General features: G+C 35.8%; 1 protein-coding gene across 2 annotated transcripts in view; it reads left to right on the forward strand.

Annotated features, from left to right (window-relative positions):
• The window catches only part of lyst (lysosomal trafficking regulator), a 127,589-nt gene that overhangs the window by 93,215 nt on the left and 8,961 nt on the right, over positions 1–25,413 (forward strand). For both annotated transcript variants that reach the window (XM_079636293.1, XM_079636294.1), the window contains 20 exons: positions 258–451; positions 1,694–1,903; positions 3,345–3,521; positions 4,544–4,620; positions 5,711–5,899; positions 6,845–6,990; positions 7,996–8,089; positions 8,177–8,238; positions 8,320–8,375; positions 9,133–9,285; positions 11,343–11,587; positions 14,128–14,194; positions 15,388–15,544; positions 17,018–17,158; positions 18,039–18,256; positions 19,030–19,260; positions 19,914–20,103; positions 21,585–21,721; positions 23,538–23,636; positions 24,930–25,069. In XM_079636293.1, the coding sequence (XP_079492419.1) occupies positions 258–451; positions 1,694–1,903; positions 3,345–3,521; positions 4,544–4,620; positions 5,711–5,899; positions 6,845–6,990; positions 7,996–8,089; positions 8,177–8,238; positions 8,320–8,375; positions 9,133–9,285; positions 11,343–11,587; positions 14,128–14,194; positions 15,388–15,544; positions 17,018–17,158; positions 18,039–18,256; positions 19,030–19,260; positions 19,914–20,103; positions 21,585–21,721; positions 23,538–23,636; positions 24,930–25,069 (2,983 nt within the window). The remainder of the gene's footprint in view (positions 1–257; positions 452–1,693; positions 1,904–3,344; positions 3,522–4,543; positions 4,621–5,710; positions 5,900–6,844; positions 6,991–7,995; positions 8,090–8,176; positions 8,239–8,319; positions 8,376–9,132; positions 9,286–11,342; positions 11,588–14,127; positions 14,195–15,387; positions 15,545–17,017; positions 17,159–18,038; positions 18,257–19,029; positions 19,261–19,913; positions 20,104–21,584; positions 21,722–23,537; positions 23,637–24,929; positions 25,070–25,413) is intronic.

Genomic DNA, 25,413 nt, shown 5'->3' on the forward strand with positions numbered 1-25,413 from the left:
CTTACTTAAGCTGGACTGTGACGCTTTTTTCTTCTGGAAACAAACTTTATTGCATTATTTTCCTGTTATCTCTGTAAAGCTGCTTTGAAACAATCATATTATTGTATTGTAAAAAGCTCTATATAAATAAAGGTGACTTGGCTTGAAAAAAACTTTGACATGGTTCTCAAAGAATACGGTATTACCATGGTACTTTTTTGTTAGTGACAACTAGAAACAATCCATGCAGGCTGAATACATTTGTCATTACTTTCCAGACGTCAACCACGATTTCTTTGACCTCCTGAACTTTCCTGAGTCTCCTGATCATTCGATGTCCATGCCGTTATCTGGCGAACAGACGTCTGAGGAGAACGGCTCGACGCCCTCCACCCCGCTCCCGCCGGGCAACACCAAGAGCTTCAGCAAAGACATCCTCAAACTAATGATGGAGGGCATAAAGATCAGCCTGGTGAGTCACTCACAGCAGACGTCAGTGTTTCTAAAAAGTCAACATAAAATCAAATTACCCTATTTTTGTTTGTTACTGGTTATATTTTTGGTATTCAGTGCACATTGTTGCAAAGACATTTTAGATTGGCCTTTGAAACAACAACTTTTCACTGATGTCAGCACCATTATCTTTGAATTATCTTCATTTGGGGGACTTTCTCTGCAATATTGGTTAATTCATTATTTATGATTAATGTGATCAATCAGTGTATAGTGTAACTTGTTAAATGTATTATTATTTTTTAATGGACAGTTTTTATATACATCACTGTTTATTAAGGTTAGGGCTGTCAAATAAAAATAAAAGAAAAAAATGTAATAGTAATTTGGTGTGTGTGTGTGTGTGTGTGTGTGTGTGTGTGTGTGTGTGTGTGTGTGTGTGTGTGTGTGTGTGTGTGTGTGTGTGTGTGTGTGTGTGCATAAATTCCTTACAAGATTTTTGTGATCACTTATTTAAATGGAAATGTTCCATGAAAACGAATAAAACTTCCCAACTATCATAAGAAGCACTAATAAAACATCTCTAACACTCTTGTACCCATACATCTCGAGACAAGATTGTGAATCTAGTCTATTGCGGTGTTATTTTAGTATCCCTGATATACTATTATAGTGTTGATTTATATTGTATTTTTATATTTTAATTTGAAAGTTTTAGCAATTTTTGTTTTGCAATCATTTTTTTAATGTCTTTTTTAAATATAGTTTTTATCATTTTTTTCACTTTTAGTTATTTTAGTACTTCAACTTGAAGAGAAATGTTTGAATAAATGTTTTATCACACTTTAGATTAGAGTCAAATTCTCACTATTTACTAAATATTAACTATGACTTTTGCCTCAAACTTCTAATTAATGCTTATAAATAGTTAGTAAGGTAGTTGTTAAGTTTAGGTATTGGGTGGATTAAGGGATGTAGAATATGTTCATGCGGAATAATATGTGCTTTATAAGTACTAATAAACATCCAATATCCTAGTAATATGCATGATAATAAGCAACTAGTTAATAGTGAGAATTGGACACTAAAGTGTTACCAATGTTTTAGTTAATTAAATAATCCTGATCTATTAACATGGTCTTTTTGATACCTAAAGGCAATGTGTGCATGTGATAAATGCATAGTTTGTTAGTGTTATATCTCTCTATTGTGTCTCACTGGCCCGGTGTTGACTAACTCAGTGCGATGTTTGCTTCCTCAGGGCAGCACCGGCCGTGGCGGCGCCCCTCGCCAGCAGTGGAGGCGAATCCTCTGGTCCTGTCGTGACACGTTCAGGGTTCAGATCGGCCGGATGCTGGTGCACACGCTCAGCCCTGCAGTATCTCTGGAGGACAGGAGGGAGGCGCTAGACTTCGTCCACGAGCACAGCTACTCTGAGATCCTCAGAGAAAGCCTCAGTCCCGGCCTCGAGGTGAGGCCAATAAACACATCACCAGATATGTTGACCGAAATGGCTTTTTGTTTTTACATGCCGGCCAGCGACTGTGTGACATTTTGCTTTGGTTATTTGCTGACAGTTTTCAGATTAGTGTGACAACAACACACATGCACACTTCCTCTATTGGGAGGAAGACAATGACATTTCACTGGGCTGGTTTCGCCACAGCTCTCCTCTGACATGCAGTAAATAACCCACAGAAACATCTCCGTGAGACTGTTTCCATAGCAGCAGTGCCGTCCTCTCGCTAGTGCTGTGTTCATTTCTCCATTATACTGTAGACTGGCAGAAAAAGATCATTAACCCTCAGAGACTCATCTGAATTGCAACTCTTGCGTAAAGCGATTAAATAACACCTAATTTTGTCCAACCGTGGATAGAAACTACACATTACAGAAATGTATCTCAACAACAGTTTTGGTGGGGAATATTTTTTTTATATATTAACTGCCACAGCTTACAAAACTTGGAACAAATGTGTCTTTTTTGTTTATTTTTTATTTAAAAAAAATATTTCTGCAAGCCCTTAAATTTTGAACGCACATAAATTTAAAACCATTTTTTTCTGAGCGTAGCAGAAATGCATTAGGGGTCAAACTTTTGTCCATTGTTCTCAAACCATAGAGCCGATTTAATGAATGGTTTCATTTTTAAGTTGTTTTCTGAGTTGTTTCATCATTACGGTCTTGTTGATTTAGCAATATATAGGTATATATATTATTAATATATTATAATTATAATATTATAATTACTACATTATATTCAAAATAGGCTTTGTTTGAATGTGTATTGTAGTATTTATATGGCCAAATAGTTCTTTTAACTTTTAAATGCTTTATTCTTGTTGAAATATATTATGGTAACACTTTAGTTTTTGGGTCCAATTCTCACTATGAACTAGTTGCTTATTAGCATGCATATTAATAAGTTTATTAGTACTTATAAAGCACATATTAATGCCTTATTCTGCATGACCATATTCTACATCCCATAAACCAGCCAATACCTAAACTTAAAAACTACCTTACTAACTATTTATAAGCAGTAAATTAGGAGTTTATTGAGAATTGGACCCTTATCTAAAGTGTGACCCATGTATTTTTTCAAATACACACATATGTGTTATGAATTGTTACTGTATCAAAAATAGTGGTGAGATTTCGCACAGCTTTGCTATTTTGCAACGTTTTTCTAAACTCCACCTTGATGCAAATTTTGGATTTCATCACTAATGGCTGAAAAAAAAAAAAATATGGAAAATATGTTTTTTAAATGCTCTGAACATATGTATGTGGTTGATCAATAAGGGTTTTTAATAGCCGATTCTGTTATCTACAATGGAGGTGACCCGTAAAAGACAGCTCCCTCTAATCATTCCTGATTGTGTTGTGTGTGTGTGTGTGTGTGTTATTAGCACGGGCCCAAGCTAGCTCTGTATCTGTACGAGCTGTTACACGATCATAAAGACGCCCTGAGCAAAGAAGAGCAGGCGGCTGCCAACACCTTCATGACAGCGCTGAAGCTCTGCGGCCACCGATGCATCCCACCCAGCGCTCCGGCCAAACCGGACCTCCTGAAGGCCATCAAAGAGGTGTGTATGACCCAACACACTCATGAGAGGATTAGTCCTGGTTTACTGCACCAGTTGCATGAGCATTTTTTTAGGGCTGGGACAATATAAAGATGCATCGTGATTCGTGGATCTATTCCAATTTTTCCCAAATGCAACGAATCGATTCTGAGCTTAGTTTTTAACAGCAGATGGCGCTCTTGGCTAGTTTTTAACCTCGCGCTCAAATGCTAACGAAGAAGAGCGCTCGTGCGTTTGGCTGATTATGAGAATTGTACTTGCACCTCAGAAGACTTTTATGACGTGAGAATAATGTAAACCGGCCACTGCAAATACCCTTGTAAGCAGACGCAATGATATTACAAACTTAGTGCCGGTCACGTTGGAAGTTGCCGAGCTGGGGACTATTTTCAGGCGCTGCGTAATATCATTGCGCTGCTGGTACGGCAGCAGTTCCTTCATTATTACGCAGGAATGAGAGGATAGTTCCTAGTCATATTGGCCTAGAAAATCACAACTTTTAATTTTCTGTCGGTATTACTACACGATGTATCTACAGAAGAGTCAAGTTTTAAATGGAAAAAATATTGAAACTCTTTGGTCATTTTTTTTGAGAGAGATGCTAACGGTCTAATCAGATTCAATGATCTATGCTAAGCTATGCTAAAAGTGCTACCGCCAGACCCGGAGATCGGCTGAATGGATTCGGAAACGGTAAAACTGTTTAACTCTCAGGGAGCTGGAAAATGAGCCTATTTCCCAAAAAAGTGGAGTGCTCCTTTAAAAACTAAGCTCAGAATCGCGATGCATTCGGAAATATTGGAATCGATCCATTTGTCGATTCACGATGCATCTATATATTGTCCCAACCCTACTTTTTTTTTTTTTTTTTGCAGTTTCACTAAATCATCTTTGCGTTGCATTGTGAATACTAGTGGAATGGCGACTTTTAAATAGAATTTAGTTCTGAATTGCTTAGCCGAAGAAGTGTATGCATTTATTAATGTTCAGCTAAATCTGTTTCACTTCTATTCCTTATCAAGGAGCAACTGAAATACGAGTCAGAGGCAAGAACCAGCAAAGGAGCCTGGGAAAAAAAGCTGGCCAACACGCAGAGGAGGTGAGCGCTCTGAGAGAAACTTTACAATAAGGTTCATTAGTTAATGAATTTACTAACATGAACTAACAATGAGCAATACATTTGTTACTGTATTTCTTAATCTTTGTTAATGTTTGTTCATAAAAATACAGCTGTTCATTAATTGTTCATGTTAGTGCATTAACTAATGTTAACAAATACAAATGTTGAAATTAATATTAACTAAGATTAATAAAGTATTGTTCATTCTTTTAAAGACCTTGAGAAATTAATTCACGTTTTTATTTCATCAAGGCTAGATTATTGCAACTCATTATATTTAGGAATCAATCAGCATACATTAGCTCGTTTGCAGTATGTACAGAATGCTACGGCACGCTTTCTGTGCGGCATAAAAAAAAGGGAGCACATTACCCCTATTCTCCGCTCATTACATTGGCTACCAGTGCGGTTCAGAGTAGAATTCAAAGTACTTCTACTAGTCTATAAGTCTTTAAATAGCTTAGCACCAACCTATCTCTCTGAAATGATTACCGAATATACACCGGCAAGATCACTCCGATCAAATAATCAGGCTCTGCTATCTACCCCAAAATCGAGGCTCAAGTGTAGGGGAGATCGAGCTTTTTCCGTCGCTGCTCCAAGGCTTTGGAATACTTTACCTATTAATTTAAGACAAGCTCCATCACTGTTTACTTTTAAATCCAGACTTAAAACTTTTTTATTCTCAAAAGCCTTCGATTAAACTTGTTTCTGTTAAAATAGACTAATACATTTGTTTATTTTGTTACAAATGTTTGTGATTCTATGTGCTTTTAAATTATTATTATTTTTTTTTTGTGTTTCTGATGTTGTATACTTGATTGAAATTTATGTGATTCAATGTTGTGACGTTATGTGGATTTTATGTGGAAAGCACATTGGTCAACAACTGTTGTTTTTAATTGTGCTATACAAATAAATTGTCATTGTCATTGTCATTAGCTAATGCTAACTAAGGTAGTTAACTAATGAACCTTGTAAAGTGTTACCAACATATCAAAATAATACACAGACATGTGTGTGCACTCCTTAGCAATGTTTTTCTGAGCTGTTCTGGTCTCGGTTTCAGCTTGTTGCAGAGGCTGGATGCGAAGTCGAAGGACATCTCGAAGATCGCCGCTGACATCACTCAGAACGTGTCTCTCAGGCAGGGAATGGAGCGCAAGAAGGTCATGCAACACATCAGAGGCCTTTACAAGACTGACCTGAGCGCCAGCCGGCACTGGCAGGAGCTCGTGCACCAGCTCACGCACGACCGGTCAGCATCGCTCACACAGCGCTAGTCGTCATTTACTAGGGGTGTAACAATATATCACGTCGCAATATATCGCAATACCAAAATGCAACAGTATGTATCGTGGATAGTGACAATACAGGTGAAACTGGACAAATTAGAATATGGTGCAAAAGTTCATTTATTTCAGTAATTCAACTTAAAAGTTGAAACTAATATATTATATAGACTCATTACATGCAAAGTGAGATATTTCAAGCCTTTATTTGTTATAATTTTGATGATTATGGCTTACAGCTTATGAAAACCTTTTCACAATATTCTCCTTTTGAATTTGGGGTTTTCATAAGCTGTATAATCATAATCATCAAAATTATAACAAATAAAGGCTTGAAATATCTCACTTTGCATGTAATGAGTCTATATAATATATTAGTTTCACCTTCAAGTTGACGATATGTATCGTGGATAGTTCACCCAAGAAAAAATTAAAGTTTAAAGAGTTTTAGTGTCAGTACTACATTAAACTACTATATATAATGTTGAATATAATGTATAATAATGCAATGGGGGAATAATTTGTGGGTTCTGATAATGCTAAATGTCTGATGTTACCAGTAAAAAGTGACAACATTATTTTAAATATATCTAGTATATATATCTAATAGAAGCATATTAGTCTAAAATAATTTTGTATTTTCAACTTCAGAATCATAAATATTGTTATTCTGGTGTCTCTATTGTCATTGGGTTTCCAGCATCAAGTCCACACACAATGTAATATCAAATTCAGCATTTTAATCAACATAAAAAATTTTGTTAACCTTTTATCATATGTCTTGGAGTATCGCAATAATATGGTATCGTGAGTTCAGTATCGTGATATGTGTCGGATCGTGACATGAAGGTATCGCTACACCGCTACATTTACTCATCCTCACGTCTGATGTTATTTTCCCCGTGGAACAGGGCGGTGTGGTATGATCAGTGTTCTTACCCCACATCCTGGCAACTGGACCCCACCGAGGGACCCAACCGCGAGCGGAGACGCCTCCAGCGCTGCTACCTGACCATCCCCAACAAATATCTGCTCAAAGACCGCCGCAAACTCGATGGTGACTGCAGCTGAAGAAAGCACTCTACAACATCAGCTCATGATATACGATTTTCTAGATTCTAGAACGTTTTTTTTTTTATGTATTTTCATGATGCAGTTTATTTACTCATAGCATAAACAAATGGGGTTAAAAATTACCTTGACATGTTCTTTTACCCGAGTAAGTAAATTTAATAAGTAACTAAATAAATAAATAAGAAAATGACTATTTTAGTAAAATGTGGATCTAAATTAGTTAGTAAATTAATAAGGTGGTAATAATAATAAATAAATATGTAAATAAGTAAATAAAAATATATTCTAATTTATTAAATTACTTATTTATTTATACTTATTTATTATAATAAATTGAGAACTAAATTAGTACATTAATAAGTTAATAACAATAATATGTAAATAAGTGTATTAGTAAAATTAGTTAGTAAATAAGAACATTTTATATACCGTAAGTAAAATAAGTATATTAAATAAGTAGATAATAATATAATAAATAAATAAATATGTAAATAAGTAATTTAATAAGGGAATAAATAAAGAAAATATACCAATTTCTTTATTTATTAACTTTATTTACTAAATTAGTAATTAAATCAATAAGTAAATATATCAGTAAAATAAGTAAGTAAATAAAAAAGTATAAGTAAATAAGAAATGTAATAAGTAAACAAACCAGTATAAGTAAATGCATAAATGAATAAGAAAATTAAAGTAAAATTGGGAAGTAAGTTAGTAAATAAATAAATATTTAAATAAGTATATCAGTAAAATTAGTAAGTAAATAATTTAATAAGTAAAACCAACAATTATAAGTAAATAAGAATATTAGCATATAAATAAATAAGTAAATTAATTAATGAAAACTTTTTCAGACTTTTGGATGAAATGTGACCCGAGCATGTTTTTTAGATGAACAAATCAATATGACACTAACATAAATGTACCAAAAGCTGTGATGTGACTGATCAGCTGACATGACCTCATGCGTGTGGTTTGCCCGTCACAGATGCCATCAAGGCTCCGCTAGCATTCCTGTTTGAGGACAAGGCTTACTCCTCTTCATCCATAGTGAAGGACAAGGCCACCAGTGAGCCCATCAGGTACTCTCACGTTTCACCTCACAGGAAGCACACTGAGGTTTCATCGCCAGAGATTCAAAACCCAAAACATTTCCTCTTCTGTTGTAGGTTCACGAGAAGGTGCATAAGTGTGGCGCCCTCTAGAGAGATGGCAGGAGAGCTGTTGCTGGGTAAGACTCGTTCGAAACTTCCATCACATGATCCTTGTGTTGGCCGCTAAAATGATCTGTTGGGTTTTTTGTGTTCTGCAGGAAAATCTGGGATGTACTTTGTGGAGGATAATGTTGCTGAGACACAAGATAACCAAGTATGTTTTTTTTGTGTGTGTTTTTTTTTTTTTTTACGTTTGGAAGTATGTTTATCATGAACAATCTGATCTTTTGGTTTTTGTCCATCAGTATCCAAACAAAAAATTATTGTTAAGTATTTAATTTATTAAATCGTTCAAAAATAGACTATTTTATCTTTTAAACTAAGCTATTATGTTATTAATATTATTATATTATATAATTTTATATAATAACTAAACCAGTGTTATTTTAGTAGCACTGATACACTATTATAGCTTGACTTAATTTTATTTTAAAATATAAATTTTAGTTAAAGTTTTAGTTGTTTTGTTGTAATTTTAATTCGTTTTTTTTATAAAAACAAAAAAGAATGTCTATATAGTTTGTATTAAGTTTACATTATGTATGTTTACATTATCATGTATATTTTGTTTAATAGTTATTTTAGTACTTCGATTAAATAAAAATTAGAAATATTACCTTGGCAACTAGTCGAAAATAAAATAAGCTTATAGGTGTGTCCCAATTCACACACTTATACTATATTTATTCTACAAAACATCAAAGAATAGTGCATAAGAATTAGTTTACAAAAAAAATAAAACTGATCTAAAAAAAAAATTCATTATTTTTCCAATAACTAAATATTACTTTTACGGTAATATATAAAGTCGCTCATACCACGATACTAGATTTTGTTGCCGCCACCCACTGCTAATAGATGTTATGAGGCGTATGTGTGTTTTAGAGGTTCACAGTGTGTGCTTCCCCCAGAGTCCTCATGGAGAGACGGAACCGGCCTCCTTCTCCTGGACGTATGAGGAGATAAAGGAGGTTCACAAGCGCTGGTGGCAGCTCAGAGATAATGCGATGGAGATCTTCCTCACTAACGGCAGGACGCTGCTGCTCGCGTTTGATACCGCCAAGGTAACAATGCCATTGTCAAACACACGAGCATTAGCTGCTAATCTACACAGGGCTTGTGCGAGTTTTATGACGTTCAAGTGTGGTAATGGTTCTTGAATACAAGAAAGCATAGCTATGTAACTGCTGTAAGAGTAGTGTTTTAAATATGTTTTTATTTTTTATTTGTTTTTATTTTATTTTTCACAATAAATTACCCATAATCATGCAGATACTCCACACAGCATATGGGCTATATTTAGAAACATTGACATTAGTATTAATGATTACTGATTTTATATATATATATATGAATGTAAGGAATAATTGATGACAGGCCATTGAATTATTAGAAAAATAATGCACATTGGGTGTATAACAATGCACATTTTACAATAATTTAACAGCCAGAAGTCAATTATTGCGCTCATACATACATATATATATATATTAAACGCTCAAACCTTAAAACGGACTAAAAAATGCAGGGCTAATTTATTACGCATCTCATCCCACGCCTCCGTTGCTGATTCCAAAACGTCATTTTAGAGCCAGAAACGGAGACTCTAGCCACTGATAGCAGACTAATGCCGTTATTAGAGAGAGAGAAAGAGATTAAGTGTATGTGAATTACCTGAGTCTGTGTTTGGCAGCACTAAACTCTACTAATAGTGGAACTGTAAGTTTATCTGCTTCAAGAACAGCGCCGTTATTACCTCGCTAGTGAGAAATGTCATGTAGCTTTTAAGTTGCTAAGTTATTTTACGGATAAAATCGTCAGAGCAGCGCTGACAACGTGTTTCTGTGTCCGTACTCCTGTATGTGTGTGTGCTGGAGTGAGAGAGAGAGAGAGCATGTGCTTTCAGTACATAATAAAATGTAATTTTGTGGAAAAAACATTGTTGTGGGTTTTGGTTCATTTGCTGTTGTCGGCTGTAAGGATCTTTGAATTAACTGAAATGATTTGGCGCAGTGATATGAAGCTGTAATGCAGTCAAGACCAGCTGCAAACTACTTTAGCCGTGCGATCCCCTGTAAATAATGTCACACTTTAGAACGTTCGTCAACCAATCAGATTCATTGCCTCATAGTGTGTGTATGTGTATGTGTATATATATATTTATAAGAACTTTAAACTTTTATCCCAGTACTTCTTTGATCATTTGAACTATTGTATCACATCAGAAGTAATGATACTATGGGGTTGAAAATACTGTTTGTGAAGCTGTTTCATGACAACTCTCTCTGGGTCAGCGGCAACACAGATTTGAATGTTGCGATATGATTTTGTCAAAGGTTTAATATACAGACGAATTTGAAGAAGATCGCGTGGGTGTTTGAATGGAGATCACAGCGTTTTAAAGATGAATCGTGCAGCTCTATTGTCTCCTCTCTCTCTCTCTCTCTCTCTCTCTCTCTCTCTCTCTCTCTCTCTCTCTCTCCTCTCTCTCTCTCTCTCTCTCTCTCTCTCTCTCTCTCTCTCTCTCTCTCTCTCTCTCTCTCTCTCTCTCTCTCTCTCTCTCTCTCTCTCTCTCTCTCTCTCTCTCTCTCTCTCTCTCTCTCTCTCTCTCTCTCAGGATGAGCTTTTCAGTGCTTTCCGTCTCACGTCTCTTTTACGCGTCCACTCGGGATATTACGTCACTCAACACTCATAGATAAAGACACATTTAATCCTCTGTTGGCTAACTTCTGCCAACCTCATCTATTAGCAAGGACAAAAAAGCAATTGAATTTGTATTAGTATCGATTCTGGAATAAAATAATAGATATTAAAATCGTAAACAAAAAAAATCGTGATAGTTACTTAATTACATTTTTTCTCCCAGCATATATATGTGTATAGTATACATAGTGTATAGTATATATAGTGTATATAAATTGTATTTTCTTCCCTTTTATTGTGTATATTTTATATTTTGCAAAAAAAAAAAAAAATGATTTAATTTATAATTATTCTTTTAATCTATTTATTTATTTCATTAATTAATAAATTCCCACTCATGAATTGAGAGAGACCCAATTCCATAATGCAGAATTTTGCCCAACCGTAACTTCCTGTTTGTTTCTCTCTCTCGTCTCAGTTTCGTGATGACGTCTACCACAACATCCTGACCTCTGACCTGCCGAACCTGCTGGAGTACGGCAACATCACCGCCCTCACGCACCTGTGGAGCTCAGGGCAGATCACCAACTTTGAGTACCTCACTCATCTCAACAAGCATGCGGGCCGCTCCTTCAACGACCTCATGCAGTATCCCGTCTTCCCCTTCATCCTGAGGGACTACATCAGTGAGACCCTGGACCTGCAGGAGGCCTCCATTTACAGGTCAGAGCCAACCCTGCATCAGACTTACTTACACTTCAACATTTAATTAGTTATATAGCACATTTAACCTTCACAGTTAAGTTAAAACAATAAAACATACATGTATAAAAACATTTATCAAGCCCAGCAGATGAAGGCATGACTATGGGGTGGTGATGGCACAATGGATAAGACACAAGCCTATGGTGTGAGAGACCTGGGTTCGAATCCACTGTGAGACACCAATGTGTCCCTGAGCAAGACACTTAACCCCTGGTTGCTCCAGAGGCGTGCGACCTCTGAGATATATAGCAATTGTAAGTCGCTTTGGATAAAAGCGTCAGCTAAATGAATAAATGTAAATGTAAATGACTACACACTCTTGGACATACCCCTCAAACAACTGTATAATGAGATCAGTGTAGAGAGAGAATAAACTAAATAAAAATAAGTTATAACTACAATGTAGTTTTATTACTGTATTTGAATGTCGTTTTTCATTAGTGATAAATAGGGCTGAGCAAAAAAAATAAAAAAGTTTTTCGAATAATCGTTTTTTAAAATTTGGTCGATTCAAAATTTATTCTCAAAGGCCACAAATCTATTATTTTCCATATTTATTTATCGATCACCCAAAAGCCAGTATTGGTTTTCCTACACTGTTTATAGCCTTGCAGCCTTCATGTTAAAGCTGATGCTGTGAGATTTTAATGTTAGTTTTATCGTCAACATAAAATAACCTGATCCTGATTGATCAAGGGATGCCACTGTTCTGACTCGTCCAATTTTAGCATCAATTTTTCATCTTGCATCAAAATCCTGTTTATTCATTGTACCGTATGCATTTGAAGTTGGGTTTTAATGTACCCGAGTGTACTTAAAGTAAAAAGAGTTTCATATACAGGTTTGTGGCTCTTAATTTCTTTTGATTAATTACCCACTTGTAAACGTATGTTCTTTTTTATAAATATAGGATTTGTATTAAATCTATATTCATTGAGTCAAATCGGGAATCGATTTGAGAATCGTAATTGAATCGAATTGGAACATCTGAAATCAATACTGATAAATTATTGTTTTAAGATCATCGGCATCAACTGATTTCTGTGCCCATTTGGCCAATTAATAATAGTGTTAGCTCACGCTAGTCATCAAAACTATGAAATGGTAGAAATGGAAGTATGTTCTCATCTTCTGTATCGCCATCATATTTTTTTTTAAAGGAACACTCCGACTTTTTGGGACTTTAGCCTATTCAACTTATCCCCCAGAGTTAGATAAGTCCATACATACCTTTTTCATCTCCGTGCGTGCTATAAGTCTGTTTGACGCACCCACCGCTAGCCTAGCTTAGCACAAAGACTGGATGTAAATGGTTGCAGCTAGCATACTAATCCAAATAAGTGACAAAATAACACAAACATTTTCCTATTTACATGTTGTGATTTGTATAGTCACAGAGTGTACAAAAAACAAAGTCAAATGAGACACAGACATATTTTAACTGTATAAATACTGGGAACTATATTCTCTGAAGGCGAAGCACTGCTACTTGGGCGGAGTGATAACCGCAGCACCTGAGACGCGCCGTGGTGAGGAGCAGAGAGTTCGTTCAGAGCGCGTCTCAGGTGCTGCGGTTATCACTCCGCCCAAGTAGCAGTGCTTCGCCTTCAGGGAAATGAGGGAATATAGTTCCCAGTATTTCTACAGTTAAAATATGTCTGTGTCTCATGTGACTTTGTTTTTTGTACACTCTGTGACTATACAAATCACAACATGTAAATAGGAAAATGTTTGCGTTAGTTTGTCACTTATTTGGATTAGTATGCTAGCTGCAACCATTTACATCCAGTCTTTGTGCTAAGCTAGGCTAGCAGTGGGTGCGTCAAACAGACTTATAGCACGCACGGAGATGAAAAAGGTATGTATGGACTTATCTAACTCTGGGGGATAAGTTGAATAGGCTAAAGTCCCAAAAAGTCGGAGTGTTCCTTTAAACATAATTATAAATTCTCATATAAATTATAAAGTTTGAAAACAGTTGTGCTGCTTTATATTTTTTGTTGAAACTAATACATTTTATTTTTCAGGATTCTTTGTTGAAAAAAGGTTTAAAAGAACAGCATTTATTTGAAATGTAAATCTTTTGTAACATTATAAATGTCTTTACTGTCTCTTTTAATCCATTTAATGCATCCTTGCTGAATAAAAACGGTAGTTTTAACGGTAGTGTATCACTTTTTCCACTAAAATATGATGCAACACAACTGTTTTCAACATTGATATAATCATAAATGTTTCTTGAGCAGCAAATCATCATATTAGAATGATTTCTGAAGGATCATGTGACATAAATGTAATTTATTCCTGTGATCAAAGCTAAATTTTCACATTTGACTATATATTCACATAGAAAACCATTAAATCTAGCCTTGGTGGACTTAAGATACTTTCAAAAAACAAACTGTTGACCTTTATATATATATATATAGAGAGAGAGAGAGAGAGACATGTATGCAAATGAAGATTTTTCCTTTCTGTTTTTCTTCTTCATGTAACAGGAACCTCAGCAAACCCATCGCAGTGCAGTCTAAAGAGAAGGAAGACCGTTATGTGGACAATTACAGGGTACGGCAGCACTGCAGGGCTTTAATTCCTGTTTACACCAGCGTCTGTTAACCAATCACACTGTGGCTCGGTTCCAAAATCTGGTGAGCTGCCTACATAGGCAGCATTTTGGGCATCACAGACGCAGTCCTGGGCTTTACATCAGTACATTATGTTGCCTTCTAAGACATAATTGGCTAAATTCTGACGTAGAATCACAAGTGTCCTTTGCAGAAGAGGAAATCCCAGAAAAAAAAAGAACATTTCAGCTTAGCAATACCATAAATCAAGTCTCTGCCATGCATTAATCACTTATGAGACACTATTTCAATATGCTACTGTACCTTAGAAGACAGCTGACAGAAGATAGCACGGTTTCTACACTCTTTGATCATTTTGTATCCATTTTTCTTTTAGAGCGTATATGTTTACACAGTGTTCCCACGGGTCCTTGAAATCCTTAAAAATTTGTGAATCTGAAGAAGAAGAAAAAAATCAAGGCCCTGGAAAGTTTTTGGAAATAAACATGCATAGATAGAGGTCCTTGAAAGTGGTTGAATTTATTTTGTGCAAGAAGTTTTCTGGAAAAAAAATCCATATTATTCCCTCCTGTCCGCTAATGTGTTATTTCTCCAACACTTCGTGGCCTATGCACACTAGCTTGCTTGATTTACGTTAGTTACGCGCATTTACGCGTTACGTTAAGTGTTTCCCGCGTGAGGTACTTTGTGTTGTACGTTGTCATGACGAACGTTGAGTTTGACACGTGAAAACTGTAACAATGGATCTTACAAATTAACACGATGTAACCTTGCTCACACTTCTGAAATGTGTCCCCATATTAACAATGCGTTCACACCGCCGCCAAAATTCGCTCTCGCCGCCCTTTCAACGACGTCGTGGAAAGATCTCTGACGTAGATCGAATGCTTGGTCTTTTTTTAAACTTTATAAAGGGGCTGCAAAGCAAACAAGCATGTCGATCGTTATTTGATATCGATAGATGGAAAGAACTTAACAATTATAGTGACGTTTGCTAACTAAATAAACCAATTAAAAGCCATTTGTGTGGTGTGGCTTTTGTGTTCATGGTTAAGTGCTATGCTAATTCGCATTCCCGCTGAAAAACAAGCGTTCTAGCGGTTAACCAAGGTGTGGGAACTCTGATGTCATTAGGTGTGTGTTAGTGTAACTAACTATTGATTTCCTCCGCAGTATCTGGAAGAGGAGTTTAAGAAGGGCAAGCGAGAGGACGACCCCATGCCACCCGTCCTGCCTTATCACTACGGCTCTCATTACTCCAACAGCGGCACCGTGCTTCACTTTCTGGTCAGGCTGCCTCCCTTCACCAAGATGTTTCTGGCCTATCAAGGTCGGTTCAACTTTTATCAAAGTTTTCAAAATCGATCAGCCTTTTGACCAAGCAGATTCAAACATATTGAATGTAAAAGTAAAGAATTTGAGTTTAAAATGTTTCCATGCTATTCGTCAGTAAGTGAACTCAACAAAGGATGTTTTAAATGAATATATATTAACCCAAGAAAGCCTACCGTGTCATATTTAATATGCAAATTTCTATGGCTTCTAATTGATCAACATGATTAAACCTTTGCTGTCGCACACAATCTCCTCCAGTCCTTCTGTCTCTGATTGATAGTTTAGATGTTTTATAATTGTATAATTGTACAAACGTCCTCCGTCAGCTCGAGCTCCACGCGTCTTTCTGCAGTCAAATCTGATTTTTATCAAGTAAATGTGAGAAAAACTTTGATATTGTTTGTAATATTTCTAAATTAAACTGCACTGAAGCAACCTCCGTTTACTTGATTATCCATAAATCTTTTTTTTTTTTTTTCTTTTTTTTCATGTTAAAATTTGAGTGTCAAAGGAAGATTTATTAGTTCATCTTTCAATCATCATTTTATCGCATTGCATTATATGTTTTAAAAATACAGAGCTTTAATAATAAAACTAAGCATTTAAATATCATCTTATTAAGACAAGATTATTGGCAGATATTGATATTTATATGCATTTTATGTCAGTATCTCTGCTATACTGTTATACAGATCTTATTGATTTACATTATAAGCATAAGAATATCATCACTTTTTGACCATATGAACATTAGCATCTACACTAAATAGCATGAATGCGTTTTCATAAAAGCCAGTTGTATATCAAATATGATACTTAGTTAAAAAAACATGTAAAATTATTTCTTTTTAGATTTTATCTAAAGGTTCAATAAACTTCTCATTAATCTTTTTTCCTGACTTATTTCATGTCAGGCTTTACAGGGTTCATGAATAGCAATATTAATATACATATTTTGACTAAAACCTTTTAATATATGTGAAATCACTGTGCTGTGTTGCGCCTAGCATCATCCTTTAACACGTCATCTCGTACCTTATTATGTTAATGTTCATGATTTGCATATTCAAGAAAACAGAAGCTCCGGAAAACATAAAAATCAAATACTTACACAAATCGAATGCAACAACCCCTTAAAAACACTGAATGATGATCTGGTGCCTGTTCATAACTCGTTGAGTTTTTGCAGCATCACCCTCTTCAATTAGGATTCAGCATCGCCACGTTTTTAATATTTAACAGCACCTGCGTTTGCAGCGACGTCTTCAAACATGTCAGTGTGATGCTTTAAAAGGCTGTCATTGAAAGGGGTCTTTCTGAAGTCTCACGCTACATGCATTAGCCTCAGAAAGATGATCAGGCCTTTCATCCAGCCTCTTTCCTTCTTTCTCTGTCTATTTTTAGTTCGGTTGGTTTATCCATATTAGGTAACACAAGAAACTAATGAAAGGTTTTGTGTGTCTCGCAGACCAGAGCTTTGATATTCCCGACCGAACGTTTCACTCCATGAACACCACGTGGCGTCTGTCGTCCTTCGAGTCCATGACGGATGTCAAAGAGCTCATCCCAGAGTTCTTCTACCTGCCCGAGTTTCTGGTCAACAGAGAAGGTGGACGCTCTTTTACACCTGGTTTTCTTCTAGCATCCTACTTCTCATGAAGGAAATGTCTGTCACAATCAAAAAAAGAAAATAACCTTTCCTTAACCCTCATCTTTACCTCGGGTCATTTTGACCTGAAAATTGTTTTTGTTTTTTAATTGAGTGTTCATTGGAAGGGGTCCAAGACCCCAGAACTTTTGTCGCACTTGAACCACGAATACACAAAAAAAAATGTCATGGATTCGAAGAGTTTTGTGGTTGAAATGTAAAAAAGTAACAAATCCTTCCCTCACAGCTCAATTTGACCCCCTTAGGAATAACTGGAATGCTTCAATACACATAGAACAACTTAAAAATGCTCAAAATTCAAACTAAAAATGCTAAAACTTAACCAAAACATTATTTTATAATGTCTTCACCTGTATCTGAATGTATACTGAAGATAAATGACTTTAGGACCCAGAGGAACAGCTCATTTGCTCCATATAGAGCTATAAGGCCATCTAGTGGCAAGACTCATGAAATATCATATTTGTATTATTATTTTTAAGACACACAATGAAAGATATTTTGAGCTGAATTAAAATGTTTATGCATGAAATTGTGAGTTATTTTAAATTTAAGTTGATAGAATGTGAGGAATGTGCTTAAATTACTGTTTATTTATTATTTATTGATTAAATATAGCTATTTAAAGGTAAAAAATAACCAAAAATATTATCAAAATGAAGTATAATTTTAGGGAAGAAAAGGATTTGTTACAGGACACGAGGGTAGGATGAGGGTAACCTAGATATAACCAATGAATATTCATGTAAAACATTCAAGAATCATATTAAAAACAAGTTGCTAATGTTAGCGTGATATTTCCCGCTCTCCCCTCTGGCAGGTTTTGACTTTGGCGTGCGGCAGAACAGCGAGCGGGTGAACCACGTGAATCTGCCGCCCTGGGCCAGGAATGACCCGAGACTCTTCATCCTCATCCACAGACAGGCTCTGGAATCGGATCAAGTCTCCCAGACGCTCTGCCAGTGGATTGACCTGGTGTTCGGGCTCAAGCAAAAGGGCAAAGCTGCGGTCCACGCCATCAATGTCTTTCATCCTGCAGTACGATTCCTACCTACACACTTAACACTGATATTTTATGTCTTTTGATCAAAGCTTGTCAAAAACATGTTCAGCTACAAATAATTATATTGTTCTTAAAAGAAATTAAGCTTATTTTAGGACCACCACCATTCAAAAGTTTGGGGTTGGTATGATTTTTTTTATGTTTTTGAAGAAAGTTTCTTAGGCTCACCGAAGCTACATAATGTGCATATAAAATACAGTAAAAACTGTGGAATATTATTACTTGTTTTTTTTTATGTAAATATATAGTAAAATGTAGTTCAAAAGCTGGATTTTCAGCATCATTACTCCAGTCTTCAGTGTCACATGATCCTTCAAAAATCATTCTAATATGATGATTTGATGCTCAAGAAACATTTATGATTATTGATGATTATTATCAACAGTTCATATTTTTGTGAATACTGTGATACATTTATTTTTCAGGATTCATAGATGAATATAAAGTTTAAAAAGAGCAGAATTAATTTGGAATAGAAACCTTTTGTACCATTATAAATGTCTTTACGGTCACGTTTGATCAATTTAATGCATGCTTGCCAAGTAAAAATATGAATAAAAAAATTATTATTCTGACCCAAAACTTTTGAACAGTATTGCATGCGTCAGCATTACTGTATATCGGCTGTCTTTGCTCTTTCCATTTCTCATATCCATCAGACACTGATAAACCCAAATGGGACATACGCTTCAGCCTGTTAACTAGCATCCGTAAATAAATCAGATTTTACCCCTCCCTCTCTCTTCAGACTTACTTTGGCATGGACGTTTCTGCTGTTGAAGACCCTGTGCAGCGTCGGGCTCTAGAAACTATGATCAAGACGTACGGCCAAACTCCCAGACAACTGTTCAACGCCTCCCACATCACCCGAGCGGGAACCAAACTCCTCTCGGATGCAGAACTGCCCGCGGCCATGGGCCTCCTGGTGCAGCTGGCCTTCAGAGAGAGCCGGGAACAGCCCAAAGACGCCACCTACCCGGTACAGCAAACACACACTGCGCAAATTATTGTGCGGTTCGACATTAAATAGCTTGAGGATGATATTAAAGTGCCACTGTTATGCTATTTTTTAAGGTTTCTAGTTTTGTTTTAGAGTTTTCTACACTGGAAACATCCAGGGTTTGAAATTAAACTTTCTCACTCAACGGCCAATTTGGCTACTAGATTTTCCAGTTACCGGCCATTCAGAACGTCTACTAGCCAAAAAAAAAAAAAAGATTAACTACGTCACTGATTTTTACACATTAATAGGGATAATTAGGATACCACATTTACCGTACACATGACACAAAAGAACAAGCAAAATGCATAAATCTGGTTTAATTTAGTCTCTTACCAAATTCTGCTACATTTTAACTTTTAAAACAATGTATGAACATTGAGGGGCAGCCTTACATGCATCCAAGGTCAAAACAACTTTAATTTTCTCATAACATACATTGCACATCACCTCGTTTATCAAAGAGTGAGAAAACGGTTAATTCGAAGATTCAGTCTTAAACCCCTCTTTTCAACTCCGCTCTGATTGGTCAGAGTCTGTTGTGATTGGTTGACCGTTTTACAGCGCGTGTCGACACGCATGACTCCCAAATGATCTTTTACAGCCTTTAAATCCTCTCGTGTGATTTCCAGAGTCCTCTGCCGTGGATAAAGGGCTTGAAGTGGGGCGAGTACGTGGGATCCCCCAGTGCTCCGGACCCCGTGGTGTGTTTCAGCCAACCTCACGGCGAACGCTTCGGGTCCCTGCTGGCGCTGCCCACACGAGCCATCTGCGGCCTCTCCCGCAAGTTCTGCCTCATGATGATCTACAGCAAGGAGCAAGGTGGAGGACACACACACACACACGAGAAACTGCCTCATCATTCATTCATATAGACATACAATTACAGACCTGATATACAGTGACGTTCAAAAGTTTGGGGTCAGCAATATATATATTTTATTTTATTTTGTTTTATTAATATGTTATTCATCAAGGGCGCATTGAATTGAAGACATTTATAATGATGCAAAATATCTATATTTTAAACAAATTCAGTTTTTTTTTTTTTACTTTCAATCTAAAAAAAAAAATGCATCATGGTTTCCACAAAACACGAGGCAGCACAACTCAGTCCCACCAGGATTTTATGATTTTTTTGTAAAATTATAGTGATTTGTGGGGATTATTTCAATTTATGTGCTAAAAATCTGTGATGATTTGTTTTATAATTAGGATACCACATATAAATGACACAAAATAAAAGTTTGCACAAAATGCATAAATCTTGTTTAATTTAGTCTCTGATACATTATAACTTTTAAAACAATGTTTTTTCAGACTTGAAAATGGGGATATTGAGTGCGGTGCTCAGCCTTACCCAGTCTTAAAAAACCTGAAATAATAATATTTTTTATATTTTAAGATAATTATATTTTTTTATACCGAATTGAGTTATCAACATCTCTATCCTCTAAATAATGCAGTATAACTTTAATTAAATTAGGGATAGTTCAATGAGATAATTATAATTAATTTTTTTGTGACCTTTTAATTTTTTATGCAGGATTTTGTTGATTTTGTGCTGTACTCGGCGATCGTGTATTCCTGAAAAACTGTTTTCAACATTGATAATAATCATAAATGTTTCTTGAGCAGCAAATCATCATATTATACTGATTTCTGAAGGATCATGTGACACTGAAGACTGGAGTAATGATGCTGAAAATTCAGCTTTGATCACAGGAATAAATTACATCTTAAAATATATTCACATAGAAAACAGCTGATTTAAATTGTAATAATATTCCACTGTTTTTACTGTAATTTTGATCAAATAAATGCAACCTTGGTGGACAGAAGACTTCTTTTTAAAAACATAAAAAATCGTACACACTCCAAACTTTTTAACGGTACTGTCTATGAATTTCTGATGCATTTTCAAATGTATGGTGTACACCTACATTAATTTATGGACATTTATACATTTATTAGCATATATTTTTACTCAAATCAAACCGATGTCAATAACGGATGTGAAAAACAAAAGGAAACACAGTTCCTATTTAAAGGGCAAATCCGGCAGTTTATCGACCATAACATCCATAATCTGTGCAAATATTGACTGATTAATCAGCCCAACTATTCTAGATTGTGTTATGATCCATGACTAGATTTCTGGTACTTTTATGGCATCTGCATTTGTGTCTTATCTCAATTATCCACATAAATGAACACAGTTCTCATAGTACGTGAGGAAAGTAAGTTTGCCATCATAGAAAATGATCTCACATTACAAATGACGTGTTTTCTCCGTGTCTCAGGTGTAAGGAGCATGCACAGCACTGACATACAGTGGTCTGCTATCCTGAGCTGGGGTTACACCGACAACATGCTGCGTCTGAAGAGCAAACAGAGCGAGCCGCCCATCAACTTCATCCAGTGCTCACCACTGCACCAGGTCAGGGTCGTAAACACCGCTAGCATACGCCGGCTACGCTTGCACAGCTTCCAGATTCAGTTTGTGATGTGGCAGTACACTCGTCTGTTATATGCACAGCACCCCGTACTCAAAATTGACTTAAAAATCTGGTAACACTTTACAATAAGGTTCATTAGTTAAAGGGGTGGTTGATTATGATTTCACTTTTCTAACTGTAGTTAGTGTGTAATGTTGCTGTTTGATCATAAACAGCATCTGCAAAGTTACAATGTTCAAAGTTCAAAGCAAAGGGAGATATTTGCTTTTAAAGAAATAGCTTTTTAAGGACTACAACAAACGGCTGCTAACTGTTGCTTCTTCTTGAGTCTCCGTCTTTCTGACTCCGGTTTGAACAATTTTCAGTGTGTGTGAGATAAAAGAACATGAGCTCTTGAAGCTCCGCCCCCTGTGCTGGGAGCAGCAGCTCATTTGCATTTAAAGGGACAGACACAAAAACGGTGTGTTTTTGCTCGCCCTCAAAAAGTGACAATTTTAACATTCAATATAAAAATATCTGTGGGGTATTTTGAGCTAAAACTTCACACACACACTCTGGGGACATCAGAGACTTATTTTACATCTTGTGAAAAGGGCATTATACCACCGCTTTAACATTAGTTAATGTATTTACTAACAAGAACTAACAATGAGCAATACATTTATTACTGTATTTATTAATCTTTGTTAATGTTAGTTAATAAAAATACAGCTGTTCATTCATTGTTTGTTCATGTTAGTTCACAGTGCATTAATGTTAACTAATGTTAACAAATACAATAATAAATTAATAAATGCTGAAGAAGTATTGTTTATTCTTAGTGCAACTTATGTTGACTAATGAACCTTATTGTAAAATGTTACCACAAATCTTAAAATTCAACAGTATCATTGATCTGACTGTGCTGACTCTGTTGAATGAGAACTGAACTGAGGTGGACGATGATATCATTCTTTGCAGAACTGCTTTATAGAGGAAATTAACTCATTTAATAACTGATGATCTTTACAATGGAACTGAATCAACAGCCGAAATTGATTATTTTCCTGTTAACCCTGTAAAGCTGCTTTGAAACAAACTGTATTGTATAAAGAAATGCTATATAAATAAAGCTGATCTGACAGAGCATAGCTCACAAAAACATGTACAGGTCATATTTTACCCCTAAATCAAAAGAACACAGTAAGATGCATTCATTTTTAATTTCTGTAATTTTTGACCGACATTCAAAGAGCACCAAAATATTAATTGCTTTGAACGGTAGTGCAAATTTATTTTATTTTTTTGTGAAATATTAGCCACCAGGCTTGTTCTTAACGTAAGCAATAATCTGCCAAGTGCCGTCTCTGAAAAGAGATCAAACTTAAGTCTGTTGCTCTAAAGCATTCAAGATTTACGACAATTACATTTCCAAGTCCATGCGCAAAAAGGGAATAAATGGATTATAAATAAAGCGTAAATATGATTTAGACCCATAAAATCCCCTAAAAATACAAAATAAAAAAAACATTATCGAACTAAAATATAGTACATTAATTTAATTTAAATAAAAAATAAAAAATCAATAATTTTTGACCGACACGCAAAGATCACCAAAGTATTAATCACATTGCTGACCCCACAATGCTTTGAACAGCAGTGCAATTTTTTATTTTTATTTTGGGTGAAATATGAGCCACCAGGCTTGTTCTTAACGGCTTTTGTGAGATTCACCCTTTACGTAATCACGTCATCAACATGTCCCCTTCTTCATGAGTGTGTTTCCTCGTCTCTGATCTGATCTGGGTCTCTCCTCAGGTGTCGAGTTGTGCCTGGGTGCCGGACAGTTGTCAGCTGTTTACGGGCAGCAAGTGTGGAGTCATTACCGCCTACAGCAACCGCTTCACCACCACCATGGTGCGTAACCATGGCAACATGCCCCCACCCACGCAGCCGCCCACGTCCATTATCACTCCCTGTAGAGCACACACACACACACACACACACACACAGTGTTTGTAGTGGCCTTGTTAGTCATCTCCCGGTTGCCCTAGAAACACATTTCCTGCGGCCCACAGGTGGGCTGGAGTCTGGGCGTCAGACGGCGCTTTCATTGATAACCTGTTTCTCTTATTCGTTTCAACCAATCTTTCTGACATTTGGAGAGGTATTTCAGTTTCATATGCATTCTTATCAAGTTAATTTTATTTAGTCGTTTAATTTTATTTATTTTTCTCATTCTCATATAAACATTCAGGAATGAGGGCAATGTGAAGTCTTGTTTCAAGATATCGTATTTGCTGTTAATGGTTCCCTGTTTATGTAAAGCTTAATAAAGAATTTAAAAAATAAAGATAATGATGATAAAAATGATTTAATTTAAAGAACTTAGACTTCAAACATAAGTACACTGTAAAAAAAAAAGATTTTAAGAAGATTATTATTTCCGTTGATATCATTTGAATGCATTCTTATCAAGTTAATTTTATTTAGTCATTTAATTTTATTTATTTTTCTCTTTCCTCACGTATATGTATTCATACATTCAACATGTATGACTTGTACTTATAACATTCAGGAGTGAGGGCAAGTCTTGTTTCAACCTATCGTATTTGCTCTTAATGGTTCCCTGTTTATGTAAAGCTTAATAAAGAATTTAAAAAATGTAAAATAAAGATGATGTAGATGATAAAAAGGAGAAGAAAAAAGCAGATATTCTGAAGAATGCTCACGCTGCTCTTTTCCAAGACCAGATATCGTCAAAGTCCATAGAAATTATTGCTTTTTTTTTTTTAGGTGATTTAGTGTATATGAATTTCAGATTTGCTTCACATGTGCATCTACATGCATATATTTATTAGCAGATCTTTTTATTAAAAGCAAACCGATACCAAGTGTAAAAAAAGAAAACGGGAAAAGCAGGCAGTTTATCAACCAACATCCATAATCTGAAAATGCACAAGTATTGAATGATTAATAAGCCCAACTATTATGCATTATCACTCCACATTATTACTTGCCTGCATTTTCCTCCATGAGCAGTTTTAGTGCTTTTATTGATTGTCCTCTTACATACAGCCATGTGGTGGTTTGTTTACCCTGAACCATAAACCCAGATCAGAATCATCTGCTAAAGCGCTCGTTCAGGCCATTATCCGCGCTCTAATGAGGCCATTAGCCAAAGCCCTGAGTTCTCCATGTGTTCTTCAGCCCACAGAGATGGAGGTGGAGTCTCAGGTCCACCTGTACGGTCACACGGCCGAGGTCACGGGCCTGTTCGTCTGTAAACCCTACAGCATCCTCATCAGTGTGAGTCGGGACGGCACCTGCATCCTCTGGGACCTCAACAGGTGTGTGTTCAGTGACATCACTTTAGTCTTAAACACTCATGTACAGGTGAAACTGGAAAAATTATAATATGCTGCAAAAGTTCATTTATTTCAGTAACTCAACTTAAAAGGTGAAATTAATATATTATATAGACTCATTACATGCAAAGTGAGATATTTCAAGCCTTTATTTGTTTTAATTGTGATGATTATGGCTTACAGCTTATGAATATTTAATAACTAAATATTCGTAGGGCCATGAAGTTTCATGAACATTTTTTAACTACTTTTTTTTAAGGCGAGACACTACAGGTGAATAGGGTAATTTTTTTTAACTAGCAGATATCACCATGAAACTTTCCCAG

The sequence above is a fragment of the Phoxinus phoxinus genome (genome assembly GCF_949152265.1).
Source record: "Phoxinus phoxinus genome assembly, chromosome: 14".
Taxonomy (NCBI): domain Eukaryota; kingdom Metazoa; phylum Chordata; class Actinopteri; order Cypriniformes; family Leuciscidae; genus Phoxinus; species Phoxinus phoxinus.